Below are 17,602 nucleotides of genomic sequence, written 5' to 3'. Positions count from 1 at the left end.
TAAATTAAAATAAATCTGGAATTAAGAGTCAATGAATTGATTGCTGGGAAAACCCAACTGGTTCACCAATGTCCTTTAGGAAAGGAAACTGCCATCCTTATGATTCTAGACCCACAGCACTGTGATTGACTGTTTACTGCCCTCTGGGTAATTAGGGCTGGACAATAAGGGCTGGACAATAAGTGCTGGCCTGGTCAGCCATGCCTTCCTCCCATCTATTAATTTAAAAAAAAGATTAAAGGCTTTTTTTAAGCAAAGGATACAAACAGATTGCGAAGAAGAACTTTTCAATGCAGAGACTGATAATGACCGGGAACCCACTGTCTGTGAGCATGGAGGAAACAGAGGTGATGAATAATTTCAAAAGAAAACTGGATGGACATTTGAACAAGAGAGTGGAGAAGTGCAACTGACTGAACTGCTGTTCTGAGAGGTAGCACGGGTTTGATAAGCCAAATGACCTCTTTCTGTACCAGAACTAATCTATGTCTCTTAGTGTCCCACGCAATAGCAGCAGCTTGATTTTCTTTGAAGGGGGTGTAATTCCCAGTCAGACACACAAAGGACAACCCCCTTAGGCAAGGCACTGAGGAACATTGTGAACCATGAAACCATTAAAAATAGCAAAGGCTCTTCTTGCTTTGTTGTAAAAAGGAAGTCCCTGCTAAAGCTAGAGCATTTACAGCGACATTCGGAGGGTCCTGATATTCGCTATCCATGTTCAATACAATGTAAACATGCAGGAGGAAGCATCAAAATCACTAGATTATTTGACAATTGCTCTATTAACTATTTATTTGAGAAGCAATGTGACAGATATTACTTTCAGCTCAGTCATCACTTTGTGTGCTACAGAGTCATAGACTATCTGCTACATCGGAAAGAATACTCAGAATTGGTGTCTCAAAATGACACTATGCTGGAACTGTGGGTCTGACTGGCAGAAGAGGATTTCAAGGGGAGATGGTGAGATAGTGGTAATGGCTCTGGGGATGTGGGTTCAAATCCCACCAAAATGTCCAGTGGAATTTGAATGCAAGTAATAAATTTAGGGAGAATCAAAGAGAGGGATTGAGTCTCTATAATGAATGGTGTTAAGAAACACATTGAAGCTTTGTTTTGATGTTCATGTTGTGTTTCTGTGTTCTATATATACAGCTTTTGTTTTTAATTTTTTTTGCATGATAAACTTCTTTTCTGTCGTTAAAGAGTATCCATAGCCTCAATGAAACAGTTTCTGTGACTAATCACCATGTTAATGAACTACAAAATTAAATACATGATCCACCAGGTTAACTTCCTTTTGGGATATGACTTGTTGTCACGGGTGGCACGGTGGCTCAATGATAAGCACTGCTACCTCACAGCACCAGAGTCCCAGGTTCGATTCCAGCCTAGGGCAACTGTTTGTGTGGTGTTTGCACATTCTCCACATGTCTGCGTGAATTTCCTCCGGGTGCTCTGGTTTCCTCCCACCTTCCAAAGATGTGCCGGTCAGGTGAATTGGCCATGTTAAATTGCCCATAGTGTTAGGTGCATTAGACAGAGGGAAATTGGTCTGGGTGGGTTACTCTTCAGAAGGTCAGGTTGGACTGTTTCCACACTATAGGGAATCTAATCAAATTAAAAAGAATCTGGGGGCAACTTTCTCATGCAGAAGGTGATGCATGTATGGAATAAGCTGCCAGAGGAAGTGGTGGAGGCTGGTTCAATTATGGCATTTAAAAGGCATCTGGATGGGTATATGAATAGAAAGTTTTATTCTGGCTATTGAGGGAGTGCAGCATAGGTTCACGAGGTCAATTCCTGGAATGGCAGGATTGCCTTACACGGAAAGACTGAAGCGACTGGGCTTGTATACCCTTGAGTTTAGAAGACTGAGAGGGGATCTGATTGAAACGTATAGGATTATGAAAGGACTGGACACTCTGGCAGGAGGGAACATATTTCCGTTGATGGGGGAGTGCCGAACCAGAGGACACAACTTAAAAATACGGGGTAGACCATTTAGGACAGAGATGAGGAGAAACTACTTCACCCAGAGAGTGGTGGCTGTGTGGAATGCTCTGCCCCAGAGGGCAGTGGAGGCCCAGTCTCTGGATTCATTTAAGAAAGAATTGGATAGAGCTCTTAAAGATAGTGGAGTCAAGGGGTATGGAGATAAGGCTGGAACAGGATACTGATTAGGAATGATCAGCCATGATCATATTGAATGGCAGTGCAGGCTCGAAGGGCTGAATGGCCTACTCCTGCATCTATTGTCTATTGTCTATTGTCTATTGACTCTGACATGGGGAATGCATTCAAAATCAGGTACTACTCCTCAACGAGTCGCAACATTGAGATAAGTATATTTATTCAATCAGCAAAATGGACAATTGCTTCTTGAAGAAGGGTCACTAGACCCGAAACATTACCTCTGCTTTCTCTCCATATATGCAGCCAGGCCTACTGAGATTTCCCAGCAATTTCTGCTTTTGTTTCTGATTTCCAGCATCCACACATCTTTGTCTTTTTTCCCCCAGGAACTGTTACTGAGAAAATAATTTCAGGAGAGGGTCTTCAGCTTCAGGATTATCTTCCTTACTAATGGACTTTGGTCTAAAAATCAGAAAACTCAATCCAGAAATGATTGTTGTTAAGCAATCATTAGCACAGAGATGGCCTAGTCTTTTCAAACCTAGGTCTTCTAATAATTAAGGGATATAAACACCATCTCTTACCTACTTGAAAGCAATGTTCACCTTTTCACTAAAGTGATGAGATTTTTCTGTTACCAGGAGGTGACTCCCAGCTATTGACTTCATCCCTTAATAAAACTGCATGGTAAATGTTTTTCAATCTAGAAAATATCCATAACATTTCAAAGCTTCCAAATGTTTCACATCGTCCTTGGATATAAATATATCTTCCAACATTGTCCAGTATTACCACCAACTAGGTTCATGACACCAGAGACTTTGAGTAAGAAGAGAAAACAGGCTTTTTTTTCATGTCACTGACATCCAGTTTCTCCATTGCTTGTGACACCAACCATATATTTGCCCTCTTCCAGATACCACAAACGTCTACATGATCCAAATAAAACTAAATTCTAGCATGTTTTTGAGAAGATGTGTAGCTCAGGTTGAAGTTCTGGATGTAAGTTTGCTCACTGAGCTGGAAGGTTCATTTATCAGATGTTTCATCACCATACTAGAGTAACATCATCAGTGAGACTCGGTGAAGTGCTGGTGTTATGTCCTGCTTTCTATTTGTGTGTTTAGGTTTACTTGAGCTGGCGATGAAATTTCCTGTGTTGGTGATGTCATTTCCTGTTCTTTTTTCTCAAAGGGTGGTAGATGGGGTCCAAATCGATGTGTTTGTTGATAGAGTTCTGATTGGAATGCCATGCATCTAAGAATTCTTGTGTGTGCCTCTGTTTAGCTTGTCCTAGGATGGATGTGTTGTCCCAGTCAAAGTTGTCTTCATCTGGAAACTCAATTCTTTCTCAACAAACTGAACCCATTCAATTCATCCTCAATATTGAAAACATTCCTTGGTTTTCTTTAAAATAATGCAATAATTTCATATTTATTTAAATTCTGGGTTTACTTATTCCAGCCCCAGTGTCCTAGGAAAAAGGTTCTGTGTAGCAAGGTAGGTGTTGATTCACAGTTTAATCATACCTTGGGATGAATGAGAAGCCTGCAGTGGGATCATTTTCATCTTCCCAGGTCACTGGAAGGTGGTTCGTAGCCAATAGTGAATGTTTTTGAGGTGTAGTCAGTGCTGTGGTGTAGTTAAAAACAAAAAGAACCGTGGATGCTGTAAATCAGAAACAAAAACAGAAATTGCTGGAAAAGCTCAGCAGGTCACAAATGCTGGCAGACCTGCTGAGCTTTTCCAGCAATTTCTGTTTTTGTTTGTGGTGTAGTTAAATGTGTAAAGATTCTGGGCAAATCTTACTTTGTTCTGATCCCCGGTTGTTTACCCCAGTTGCACGGAATTACATAAAGTGTACGACACAGAAACTGAGGCCATTATTATTATTATTATTTTCAGACAGGAGGATTTCCAAACACTTGGTGAAGACTGCAGGATGCAATTATCAGTCTAGCAGACAGTCCTGGGTGAACCCCCGGTTCACGCCCAGATTGTCAGGATTGGAATTCAAACCCTAAAGGGAAACTAAAGTGCAGACTGTAAATACAGGATACTAGTGAAGCTGTGAGCATTTCATTCAACACTTAGTTATGTCTGATCCAGCTCTTCACTGAGGGGCTGCTTTGTCCCATTTCAATATCAGCAGTTAAAAATTCCTTAGCTGCATCTCATAATCTAACACGAAAAGTCTAACATTGGAGGAGAGCAGCCAAGCACAACACACAACCCACATTAAAGTTGTGCAAGAAGAGGCGCTTAACTCTAGTCAGGAATTCAGCAATCTACAAGTTCCTGTTCAGGTTATGTATATACATGGGTATAGGTAACCAAACTGTACACCATCTGGCATTTGTATAGCACCTTTAACATAGTCAGATGATCACAGACAGAAACCGAGACCGAACTATATCAGGTGATTTAGGAGCGGTGACCAGAAGCTCTATAGAAGCAATCAATCAGTTATAAGTGGTGCCTCATAGGGGGAGAGATTAGTGGCGACGTGGAAAGCAATAAGACCATTAAATAAAAGTATTCTTTCTCGCAAAGCTGAAAACAAAAATAGCTGGAGATCACAGCAGGTCAGACAGCACCCTAGCAGAGAGAGCAAGCTAATGTTTGCAGTCTAGATCACTCTTTGTCTGAGCTCATCCAGACATGAAGCATTAGCTTGCCCCCTCTCTCCGTGGATGCAGCCTGGCCCGTTGTGATCTCCAGTATTTTTAATTTTCAGAACAGATTCCAGCATCTGCAGTAATTTACTCCTACTTTCTCACAAAGCAATTGAATGTGGAATGACTGTCACATTCCGGTGAGCTTGATTTGTCAATATGATGGAAGATTTGAATTTAGATGGCTTGTTAAACTTACCAGGTAGGGAAATTAATAATAGAGATGAAAAATGGAATATTTCTGAATGCATTGAAGGTCAAAAAGAAACCACACTTGCCACTAGGTTCAAGAGCAGAGAACCTTTAGGAATAATACCAAATTGACTAACTAATTGTGTGCAAGGACAATCCAGATATAATTCAAATAACTTTTACAGACCAACAACTTTCAAAAAAATAAGGCTAGGTAACAGACACAACTCATAGGCAACAAAAGTTGCTACCAGAATTGCCAAAAGAACCTTGAAGCAAGTAGTGAATAATGGTAGTAATAGTAAAAGCTATTTTGTTTCCAAGAAATGAAAGAGATTATAATCAACTAATTTACATCAGTGATCACTCCAGGAGAATGCAATACACAGCTAACACTAAATTGCTCAGTATGAAAGTGAATGTAGATATGATCTAGATAAATAGGGATCTGTAATAGAATGGGCTGCTGATTCTGATGGTATTCACCCTAGAGTGCTCATGTAAATAGGTGCTGTGGAAATAGCTCACTACATTCAAAGATTTAGAGATGCCGGTGTTAGTTTGGGGTGTACTTGCAGAGATTTATTGTACTTTGCTCAAAAACTGCTTGAATCCATGTAAGATTCTGTTAACTCATTTTTAAGATTAGAATCAGTCTAAACGTTATGGCACAGACAACAGAACACAGGGGACTAACACCTCCAACATCTTATCTGCGCTGACACCAATTGTTACAGTGAACCTGAGAATGTAACTTTTTTTAAAAATGTTTTATGATTTACACATGAAAGAAGTGAAACTAGCACGGTCATTCTTACAGATGAGAGACTTAATAAACAATCATTCAAAGTATAATTTCAGTAACATCAGACTGTAAACTTTTGCTCTAAATTCTGTGTCTTACAATTGTGTACTCCACAACCACCTGATGAGGGAGTGGCGCTCCGAAAGTTAGTGCTTCCAAATAAACTTGTTGGACTATAACCTGGTGTTGTGTGGTTTTTAACTAGATTCAAAGATGTTGCCTTGAACTGGAGGAAGGATTTATTGTACTAATATTCAAAACTGACAATCAAAATGAATTATTCAGCTCATTTTAATACTAATCGGGAACCGAAAAGGAGCAGATAGCTATCCCATATGATGTAGTTTTAATTTCCAATATCCAATACTGAATGAGCTGAATTTCCTCCAAGTAAATATTGGTAAGATTAAAGCCATTGATATTAGTTCCAGCCATAAACTCAGTTCCTTGACCACCAGCTCCATAGTACTCCATAACACGTCACCGGAGGCTAAACTCAGACTGTTTGCAAACTCAGAGCCACATTTAGCTCTAAGATGAGCTTCTGGTCACAAATCCATGTTGTCACAAAGACTGCCTAATTCTCGCCACCGTAATATCATCTGACTCTGCCTCAACTCATCTGCTCGTCAAACATTCGGCCATGTCTTTGTCAACCTTGGTCTTTATTTTGCAAGGCTTTCCAGACCAGTTCTCCACATTCTACTCTTTATACATAGAATGCCATCTAAAACTCTGCTGCCAATGTCTTAACTTTAATAAAACTTGTTCATTTATGATCTCTGTGACCTGCAGTGGATCTTTGTTAAGAGACACCTCCATTTTAAAGCTTTCTCGCCTCCATGCCATTGGCCTGTCCATCACCGTCATTTCCTCAAGCACCACAACCTTTGAAGATAATTGTTCCAGTTTCCTCCCTCAGCGTTTTCGGTTTTAATCAATTCACTACTGGCCGCCATTCTTTCAGTTACCAACGCTTTAAGCTCTGCAATTTCCTTCCAAAACCTAAACTCTCTTTATTCCTTTAATACACTCCATAAAACTTAACTTTGGCTAAGCTTTTAGCCACCTGTCCTAATGCCACCTGTTACGCTCTTCTCTGTGATAACTCACAACATCAAAGATGCTAAATAAATACAAGTTATTGTTGTTAATTGTGAGGCCGCATTTGGTTCTTGTTAACCACAGCTCCATCTGTTTTGGTCAGCTGATGGATGCATGTAATATGATAAGTTTTGTCTTACTTAATGGATATAGTGAAAGCCAAGCCCAAGCAAGGTTCCCAACTAAAGCCTGCTGAATGTAAAGGAAAATTGGTGGCTGAGTTGTGGTGTCTCTAGAGATCTTCAAAAATGGCAACAGGACCTGGATACAGGGCCTGTCCCCATTTCTGATTCGTCTAATTTTTGTCTGCAGTGGGAAAGGGGTATTGGGTGAATCTCAGATAGTTAACTCGAACCCAAACGATCAATTTGAAATTAGAGCTAATTTCAAACATACCCCAAATTGCAGTTCCTTGGGGACCTTAAGCCCCAGTTGAGAGCCAATTATATAAAATACTCTTACAATACAGATAAGATCTGTTTATGTGTTATGAGCTCAAGCTGCTTAAATACTCATGACCGTAAAACATGAAAAAAAAGACTGAAGCTGTCAAAGGTAAAAACGCTGTTTATCAGTTTGATTTGATTGACAGGCCACCTGGTTTAGGTTAGAAAAGTAAATTACATTGATTTTGGCAGTTTCAATAGAGCTCTTTCCTGAAAATTCTCAGGGTTGTTATTGAAGCTGAGATCACTACAAATGCTTGGCTGATTTTTAACATCCAGGTTGGTTTTCTAACCAACTGAACATTTGAGGGAATTTGAAATCTTTTGATGCATTTCATGAACAGGAGATGTTTTTCAATGTCAAGTGGGTAGGAGTGAGAGTTCCATTAGATTACTAAAATTTCAATGCCTTTTCATCTGTACATGGTTTTTGAAATCTGTCCACAGTGAATATGCCAGGAGCAATAATGGAGATACCACAGATGTACAGGGTGAATTGGACGGGGCACAGAGGAAGTGGGTTGACATGAAGGGTGAATGGGAATGAAATGTATTAGATAGAGCTTTTAAACCACAGAATCAAAGAGTCTGCCTGGACAGTCACCCATACCCATTACCTACCTATTATTTGGTTTCAGGGTCAGCAGGCACAACTCTATCTCTTACTGACTCACCTCCCATAAACATAAAATACGTGTAGCAGAACTCTTTAAATTGAGTAGGAAAATGTGAGCTACATATCTAGGTGGTAAAAATCTGATCTTAAGTGTCATAATGTGAGTTTCATAGGAATATAGGACACAGGAACAGGAGTAGGCCATTTGTCCCTTTCAACCTGATCCATCATTTCAACAAGGTCACATGACTAATCTGATTAGGATAGGCGGGACGCGGTGTTGGACAGGGTTGCGGGCAGGGATGTTGGGTGCAGGGGTGTTGGGGGTGGGGTGGTGTTGGGGCTGGGGGTTGGTGGTGGTCAGGGTTGAGGGCAGAAGGTTGTTAGGGGTGGGGGGTGGTGTTGCACAGGGTTGGGGGTGGGGGCTGGTGTTGGACGAGGTTGGGGCAGGGGCGCGGTGTTGGAGGGGGTTGTGGCCAGGGGTGGTGTTGGACGGAGGTGGGGCTGGGTGGCAGTGTTGGGGGTGGGGGGGAGGGGGGCGGTGTTGGACGGGGCTAGAGGGTGGGAGGGGTGTTGGGGCAGGGGGGGAGGGGGGCGGTGTTGGACGGGGCTAGGGGGTGGGAGGGGGTGTTGGGGCAGGGGGGCAGTGTAGGACGGGGCTGGGGGGCAGGGGTGATGTTGGACGAGGTTGGGGCCGGGGTGGTGGTGTTGGGGGCAGGGGTTTGGGAGTGGGAGGACAGTGTTGGGGGTGGGGGGACAGTGTTAGATGGGGTTGGGGCTGGGGGACAGTGATGGGGTCGGGTGGCGGTGATAGGGGTGGGGGGGGTGTGGTGTTGCACAGGATTGTGGGGCGGGGGCAGTATTGGAGGCGGGGCCTCGTGTCCTCTGTGCTGCTGCAGTCTCCTGAACAGGGAGCAGACTTTAAAAACTCTGAGCCCCAAAGAAAAGGCATTTAATTGATTAACCAAATAATCGATTATCCGAATGATATAGTGCCCGCCCATCTCGTCTGGATAATCGAGGTTCCCATGTATTTTATTTTTCAAGTAAGTTTCTCTGGGTTCCCATGTGAAACCATAACCAAAGCAAGATGTGCTATTAGAATGATTCAATATTAAACAAGAGTACAATAGTGTCTTTGGACTCTAGCTTAGAGAGAACCAGAAGATATGCAGTTAAGTTTTGCAAGTAAAATATCACGATCTGCGTTAAACTTGTACTTTTGCACAGGCCGTTGGCCTTTAGAATAAGTCATTGCCTAGTGTCATAAGTGTAAGCAACGAGCAAGCATTCAAAAGGATATCAGATAAATTCCTGGTTGTGACTGCAATCAAATGTATATCTGATGCAGATTAATGTGATTCATCGCTGTGATCTTCTGGAAATCATTTGATCATCTTCTGAAATGAATCTTTCAAAACTTTGTTACGCTTTGGATTAGTCAGCCTTTTTAAACACTTCTCTATTGCCAGGATGCGAGGATTTTATGAGTTTGAGAGGCTGAATAGGCTGGGGATTTTTTCCCTGGAGTGTTGGAGGCTGAGGGGTGACCTAATCGAGGTTTATAAAATCATAGGGTAAATAGAAAAGGTCTTTTTCCTATGGTCAGGGGGGTCCTAAACTAGAGGGCATGGGTTTAAGATGAGAGGGGAAACATTCAAAAGGGACCTGAAAGGCAGCTTTTTCACACAAAGGGTGGTGCATTTATGGGATCAGCTGCCAGGGAAAGTGCCGGAAGCTGGTACAATTACAATATTTAAAAGGTATCTGGATGGGTACATGGATGGGAAGGGTTTAGAGGAACATGGGCCAAATGCTGGCAAATGGGATTTATTTAGGATATCTGGTTGGCATGGATGAGTTGGACTGAAAGGTCTGTTTCCATGCTGTATAACTCTATGGGCTCTACAGGAATCTATGGGCTGAATGCTGGACTGCCAAATGTGGGGCTAAAGAAATCAAAGTTATTCAGCATCGGAGTTTGTGTAGGGCCTGTGTGGGAGAACTGCATATCTGTTATCAGTTGCAATCGTTCTAATTTTTAGTTCTGTTCTTTAAGTCCTGGTTGTAAGTATCTCAGCCTCAACAGGACTGATGGTATAAAAACAGCAAGTTTCTGAATCAAACACTTCTTGTTACATTAGTTTAATGTGGAGTAAGTGTTCTGCTTAACTACTATTAGAGTAGGTAACTGTTAGAAAGTGATGCTTATTTGGACAAAGCTCAATCCTGCTAATTCAAAGAATTCTTTATAAAGTAAACTTACTGAAACCTCAGGCTGTGTGGCTGCATTATATTGTATAACAGCATTTAATAAAAATGAGAAACTAACATGACACTTCAGTAAAAAGTGGGCTCCTTTTCCAGCTGTTTAATATAGTTTCCATGGAGACACTGCTGGTTTCTCAATCCGGTGGGAGACCCAGAAGCAGGTCCACAGATTTTGTGGTAATTTTTACTCTCGATGGTGTGAAGGCACCAGGAAATATAGAGAGGAGTGAAGAGTGAGATGATGGTAATCATCAAACACTGAAGGTAGCAAGGGAACAAAAAGTACTCTGCGTGGGGGACTTCAATGTCCACTACCAAGTGGGGCTCGGCAGCAGCATTACTGATCAAACTGGTCAGGTCCTAAAGGACATAGCTGCTAGACTGGGTCTGCAGTAGGTAGCAAGAGAATCAACGAGAAGGAAAAACATACTTGACCTCAGTAGCAACACAGTGGACTATCTATAAGATACACCATAGAAATTCACCAAAGATCCTCAGACAGCTCCTTCCAAACCCATGACCATTTCCGTTTGTAGGGTCAAGGGCAGCAGATACATGGGAACAGCCTTCAAACTCCTGGAACTCCTTCCTTTAAGGGCATTGTGGGTCTACCTACAGCACAGGGACTGCAAGGGTTCAAGAAGACCATTGCCTTCTCAATGGCACCTAGGAGCAGGCAATAAATGTTTCTCAGCCAGCAACACCCATGTCCCACAAGAGAATGAAAAGGCCGCTTGCAATGTAATCAAGACTAATGGACTGCTGTCTTTTACTGCAAGAGGAATCCTAAATGTAAAATTAAGGATGTTATGCTTCAGTTATAAAGGGCAAGGGTGAAACCATATCTCTAATACTGCATACAATTTACTGTTCATTTAGATGAGATTAGATTAGATTCCCTACAGTGTGGAAACAGGCCCTTCAGCCCAACAAGTCCACATTGATCCCCCCTGAAGGATAACCCACCCAGACCCATTTCCCTCTGACTAATGCACCTAACACTACGGGCAATTTAGCATGGCCAATTCACCTGACCTGCACATCTTTGGACCATGAGAGGAAACCGGAGCACCCAGAGGAAAGCCACACAGACACGAGTAAAATGTGCAAACTCTACACAGACAGTCACTCGGGGCTGGAATCAAACCTGGGCCCCTGGCATGGTGAGGCAGCAGTGCTAACCACTGAGCAACCGTGTGCCCCAAAAGAAGATATTCATGCATTGGAGGTAGTTCAGTGAATGTTTTATCGTGTGATATCCGAAATGAATTGTCTTTAAGAAAGATTGCACAGGCTGGGCTTATTTGCACAGAAGTTTCGCAGTCTGAGGTGTGACTTGATTGATGGCCTGGGCCAGGTGGACGTGAAAAGGATGTTCCCTTTGGTGAATGAGTCCAGAACTAGGGGGCAGTGTTTAAATATTAGGGTCTTCCTTTTCAGACAGAGGTGAGAAGAACTGTTTCTGTCAGAGGGCTGTGAGAATTTGGAACTCTGCCTCAGAAGGGCTGGAGGTGGGCTCATTAAATATTTCTAAGGCAGGAGAGATAGGTTTTTGTTTGGCAGGGAAATCAAAGATTATTCTGGGTAGATGGGAATTTTTTTCATTCATTCATGGAATGAGGGCATCACTGGCGAGACCAGCATTTATTCCTTAATTGCCCAGAGGGCAGTTTACCAGTCAACCACACTGTTGTGGGTCTGGAGTCACATGTAGGCCAGATCAGGTAAGAATGGCAGATTCCATTCCCTTAAGGTATTAGTGAACCAAATGGGTTTTTCCAAGAATCATAAATGGATTCATGGTCATAGAATCCCTACAGTGTGGAAACAGGCCCTTCTGCCCAACACTGACCCTCTCCCCTACTCTTTTACTCTACATTTACCCCTGACTTATGCACCTAACCTACACATCCCTGAACACTATGGGCAATTTAGCTTGGCCAGTTCACCCAACCTGCACATCTTTGGCTTGTGGGAGGAAACCCAGCAAACACAGGGAGAATGTGCAAACTCCACGCAGTCACCCGAGGCTGGAATCGAACCCATGTCCCTGGTGCTGTGAGGCAGCAGTGCTAACCACTGAGCCACCATGCCGCCGTAAATTTATCATTACATTCTTAATTCCAGATGTTCATTGAATCCAAATTCCACCAGCTGCAAACCCAAATCCCACACATGGATTTCTGAATTAACAGAATGTGGAAATTGAAAACCACAGAGTAGCCAGGATGTTATCAAATGGAGAAGCAGCCTTGAGGGGCCGAATAGCCTCTGTTGGCTCCTATCTTGAATGTTCGTGCGCTCACAAAATAGGTGCTTAGTGATGAGGTGGTGCTAAGTTCACTTTTAAAAGCCTGATGTTTGTAGGAGGACTGGAAGCCCAAGAGAGGAAAGCATTTCTACAACTTTGATGTCTGGAAAGAAATATTAGTGTAGAAGACATTGGGATGTCTTGATTTCGACACAACAAGATTGCAGGAAGGAGGAGGAAGGCATGCTTGGAGGTTTTATTGAGGAAGAGGAAAGAGAAATTCAGTGAAGCATGATTACATTGAGAGGCATAGCTAGGGAGCTGTTCACTTCTGTTATCAAAACAGGACTAAACAGTCCTGGACACCATCCAGGACAAAGAAGACATCTCACCATTGCCTTCTCAATGGCAACAAGAGTGGGCAATAAATGTTTCTCAGCCAGCGACACCCATGTCCCGCAAGAGAATGAAAAAGCCAATTGCAGTGTAATCCTCCCATAATGCAAAGATGTGCAGGTTAGGTGGATTGGCTGTCCTAAATTGCCCATTGTGTGCAGGCTAGGTGTGTTAGCCATGGGAAATGCATGGTTATGGGGATAGAGTAGGGGGGCAGGTTTGGGTGGGCTGCACTTTGGAGGGTTGGTATCGACTTGATGAGCCAAATGGCCTGCTCCCACACTGTAGGAATTCTATGCTGTGATCAAAGCTGCATCTATTTTTGAGATACCCAGGACTTTCTCCTCGAATTATTGCAGACTTGTGATGACACAAATATTACATAATGGATTCCAGTGATGAGGGAACACTGCAAAATATCCAAGTCAGGAAAGTGCACAATCCCCGAGTTCCTTCAGCCCATCACTGCTGGCCTTCCTTTCAGCAGCCTCGGATCTAAACTCAGGAATTCCTTAACCCCTCTTCCTCTCTCACAGCCTTTAAATTGGTCTTTTAACTCTATCTTTTTGACCTAGCTTTTGGTCATCTATCCCAGTATCCCATGTGGCTTAATATCCCATTGTCTATTACATTACACAAAACCTTGAGGAGGTTTATGATGTAAGGAAGCTATATAAATTCAAACTTTTGATGGGGTGTGATGTGATAAGGTATTTGCCAGTGATAATGTTCCCATGCTGTCTTCTGATTGGCTCAATTTGCAGTTGCATGTAGGTTTTGTGTTGAAATGACCTCAATGAGTTGCATCTTGTAGTTGGTACACAATGCAGTCATGGTGGTACTAACCAAGTTCAGCACTAAAAACACACAGTAACATAGAAAATAACTGCAGGAGTAGACCATTCGGCCCTTTGAGCTTGTACCATCATTCAATATGGCCATGGCTGCAATCTCAGGATTCCATTCCCGCTTTCTCCCCATACCCCTTGATTCCTTTAGCCACAAGGGGTGCCCCTGAACAGCCCTAGTTTCTAATGGAGAGAGATACTGTGAAATATGACTTATTAATTTTACTTCCTAGCCCATAGCAACAAATGGGCTGCAATTCAGCTCAAGTTGGTAGCGAAATGATTTTTTTTTTAAAAAGGATCCCTTCAGTATGGAGGCAGGCCAATTGGTCCATCAAGTCCACATCAACCCCCTGAAGAGCATCCCACCCCCTACCCTATAACCTGCTTTTCTATAGCTAACCCACCTAGCCTGCACATCCCTGGACACTAGCGGCAATTTAGTATGGCCAATCTACCTAACCTGCACATTCTTTGGACTGTAGGAGGAAACCCACACAGACAGAGGCTGGAATCAAAGCCAGGTTCCCTGGCGCCATGTGGCAGTAGTACTAACCACTGAGCAGTGAGATCACTATGAAACTGCAACTTCACTTTGTTGCTACAGAAATATTCTGCAGCTGGTGGTGGAACCAATTAAACAGAGTTTTACTCTGAACTCATCAAATTTCAGCATCAATGCTGTGTTCTGAAACTGTTCTAATTCCAAATAGTAATGTTCCTCACCTTGATGAGCTGAACAAAGCATCAGGATCAATCAGCACAACATGAAGACAACTGCTCACATTGACACATTCTGTTGCTCACAATCACAGGCTCGCAGCTATTGAAGTCACTGTCATACATGAACAGAACACAGATAAATACACTGAGGCCCTCTGTAATATCAATATCAACAGCTGGAGTTGCTGGAAGCAAGATGGTTTTACTATTTCAATAATCCCTTCCATTCTGCAGGAGGGATTAATGGGCCTTTGTTTTGGTCATAACACTACAGCAGTCGGAAAAAGTGCACAATTTGTCTTACCCTAACCACACTCCTGAATGACAGCTGTGTTGATGATATCTATTCAGATTAACAGGCTCCATTACTTCATCAGGTTCACTACTAAGCATAAGCAGCTATCAGACGAGAGCCATGCAGGTCACGTCAGAGGGTGAGTTAAAGAGGTTAAACTGAAGGAAAGTATTGAGCATCTTTCTCCAATGACCCAAGGAACACTACAGCCAATCAAGAACATTTGAAATGTGGTTACTGCTTTGACATAGGTAACACAGCAGCCAATTTCCCCACTGTAAGTCCTCACAAAAAACATAATGAAATAAATGACCAGATTATCTGTGTTTAGATGTTGCTTGAGGACTAGATATTGGCCAGGATACAGGAAACTTCTGCTCTGATTCAATGAATGAGAGGTGATCTCATTGAAATTTACAAAATACTTTGAGGGACAGACAGGGTGGATGCAGGGAAGATGTGTCCTCTTGTTGCAAAGGCCAGAACTAATTTTGCTAAGTTCCAATTTAAAAATAAAAGAGAATGCCACTTAGTTCTGAGATGAGGAGAATTTCTTTTATGCAGAAGGTTGTGAACCTTTGGCATTCTTAGTGGAAGCTTAGTCTTTGGTGAGTATCTTTAAGGTCGATACCAATAGATTTCTGATCACCAGGGACATATAGAATGGCGTGGGTGAAAGGCTTGGAAGTGTTTGACCAGCCATGATCATTTTCATTGGTGGGGCAGGCTCTACTTTATGGCTTACTCCTGTTCCTAGTTTCAGAATATTATTAGGGAGGAGTCAAAGGAGACTTCAATTTAAGGTCACATTTGAAAGACAGTACCTTCAAAAGTGCAACATTCGTGGTTCTTAACATGGTGTGTGTTCAAATCTCTGGAGTGACCCACAATCTTCTGATTTACTGGGAGCGAGTATACTCCTGGGCCAAGGGTGAAACTGCATTCAGTGGATTCTTTACCAAGTTTTCACTGTAATGGGACCGTTGGTTCAGCAGCAAACATGTGACAAACACAAATCAACATGGAACTGAAATATAAAAAATAGGAGCAGGAGTAGGCCATTCAGCCCCTCGATCTGCCCTGCCATTCAATGAGATCTGATAACCCTCAACTCCACTTTCCTGCCTTTTCCCATAACATTTGAGTACTGATTTTTTAAAAAAATCAAAGCCTTGAATATATCTTACGACCAAACCTCAGCAGCCTTCTGGGTGGTAAAGAATTCCACAGATTCACTACCTTCATTCAGAAGGAATTTCCTCCTCATCTCTGCTTTAAATGAGAAATCCCTAATTCTGAAATTATCCCCTCAGGTCTTCAACCCACCCACAAGGGGAAACATTTTATTGACATCTACCTTGTCAAGTCTGTTTCAATAATGTCACCTTTCATTTTCATTCTTCAAAATTCCAGAGAATATCGACTCGCAGGACAATCGCAGGAATTGAAATAATTAGAACTATACAGTCAAAATAGATTGGAACAAGACAACCAGCAATTGTATAGCACCTTCGAGATTAGAAAACAACTCATTGTGAAGCAAGCCAAGTTGATTTCCCATGCTAAAAGTGCTTTAAAATTATCACCGAACAATATTTTACAAACTGACAAAAAGTTGGTAATCTGGTATACCTCTCCGTCTCTCCCTCTCCTGGAGAAGGATGATGTTAGAGACAATATGAGTCCTGTGTGTCTGATTCTGAATTCCTAGTTGCCTCAGGTCAGCCTCTGTCAAATGCAGCAGATCCTGGGAAAAGGAAGTGACAAGTTAAAAGTGAGAACAGTACCTCAGCTTACACACTGTACATGTTGGCAGTGTGATAGGGGAACTATATCAGGTTCAGGGACAGAGGGTGAATAGGGCCAACCAACTAGGGCCTGGGGTCGCAGACACCAGCTGTGCTCAGCTGGGGTGGTGCCTGGGATCCAAGCCAGGGGTAGCACTGCATGTTCTGGTTTCTATGAGGTAAAAACAATGACTGCAGATGCTGGAAACCAGATTCTGGATTAGTGGTGCTGGAAGAGCACAGCAGTTCAGGCAGCATCCAAGTAGCTTAGAAATCGACGTTTCGGGCAAAAGCCCTTCATCAGGAATAAATGCTGGTTCTGGTTCTGGTTTCTATGCCCACCCTGAACTGCATCACTCAGACTGTGATGGTATGCTCTATAGATTAGACTGTGATTGAGATTTCTTGTACATACCACAATTATAATCTCTACATTATGTACTTCAGACTCAAGTCGCCACAATTTATATTAGGTGTTCTATATACTGCACAAACAGTGATAAACATCCCACATTGGGTGTCGGTTAGTTCAGTTGTCTGATGGCTGGTTTATGATGCGGAGTGACACCAACAGTGAGAGTTCAATTTCCACCATGGATTGAGGTTAACATGAAGGACTCTCCTTCTCAACTGCTTCCCCTCACCTGAGGTGTGGAGACCCACAGGTTAAACTGCTGCTAGGCATCTCTCCCTAAGAAGAGAGTAATCTTATAGTCTGGTAGGGGATGGTGACCTTACCATGTTGAACTTAACACTACACATGGTCAACTGTGAGAGGGTATTCCTTATATACAATTGTGATCAATGTTTCATGATAAAAGCATTGAGTACAGGAGTTGGGAGGTCATGTTGTGGCTGTACAGGACATCGGTTAGGCCACTGTTAGAATATTGCGTGCAATTCTGGTCTCCCCCTATCGGAAAGATGTTGTGAAACTTGAAAGGGTTCAGAAAAGATTTACAAGGATGTTGCCAGGGTTGGAGGATTTGAGCTATAGGGAGAGGTTGAATGGACTAGGGCTGTTTTTCCTAGAGCGTCGGAGGCTGAGGGGTGA

The 17,602-nt window shown here is 42.6% G+C and overlaps 1 protein-coding gene across 2 annotated transcripts in view; it reads right to left on the bottom strand.

The window, feature by feature from the left end:
* The window catches only part of bcar3 (BCAR3 adaptor protein, NSP family member), a 184,146-nt gene that overhangs the window by 112,095 nt on the left and 54,449 nt on the right, over positions 1-17,602 (bottom strand). The window contains exon 3 of one of the 2 annotated variants that reach the window (XM_072574641.1): positions 16,394-16,508. The exons of the other annotated variant lie outside the window; for it this stretch is intronic. Coding sequence (XP_072430742.1) covers positions 16,394-16,508 — 115 coding nt within the window. The remainder of the gene's footprint in view (positions 1-16,393; positions 16,509-17,602) is intronic. 2 annotated transcript variants of the gene reach the window in all.

Source organism: Chiloscyllium punctatum, chromosome 7 (genome assembly GCF_047496795.1).
Source record: "Chiloscyllium punctatum isolate Juve2018m chromosome 7, sChiPun1.3, whole genome shotgun sequence".
In the NCBI taxonomy this organism is placed as follows: Eukaryota; Metazoa; Chordata; class Chondrichthyes; order Orectolobiformes; family Hemiscylliidae; genus Chiloscyllium; species Chiloscyllium punctatum.
This window is presented reverse-complemented; position numbering and strand designations above follow the sequence as displayed.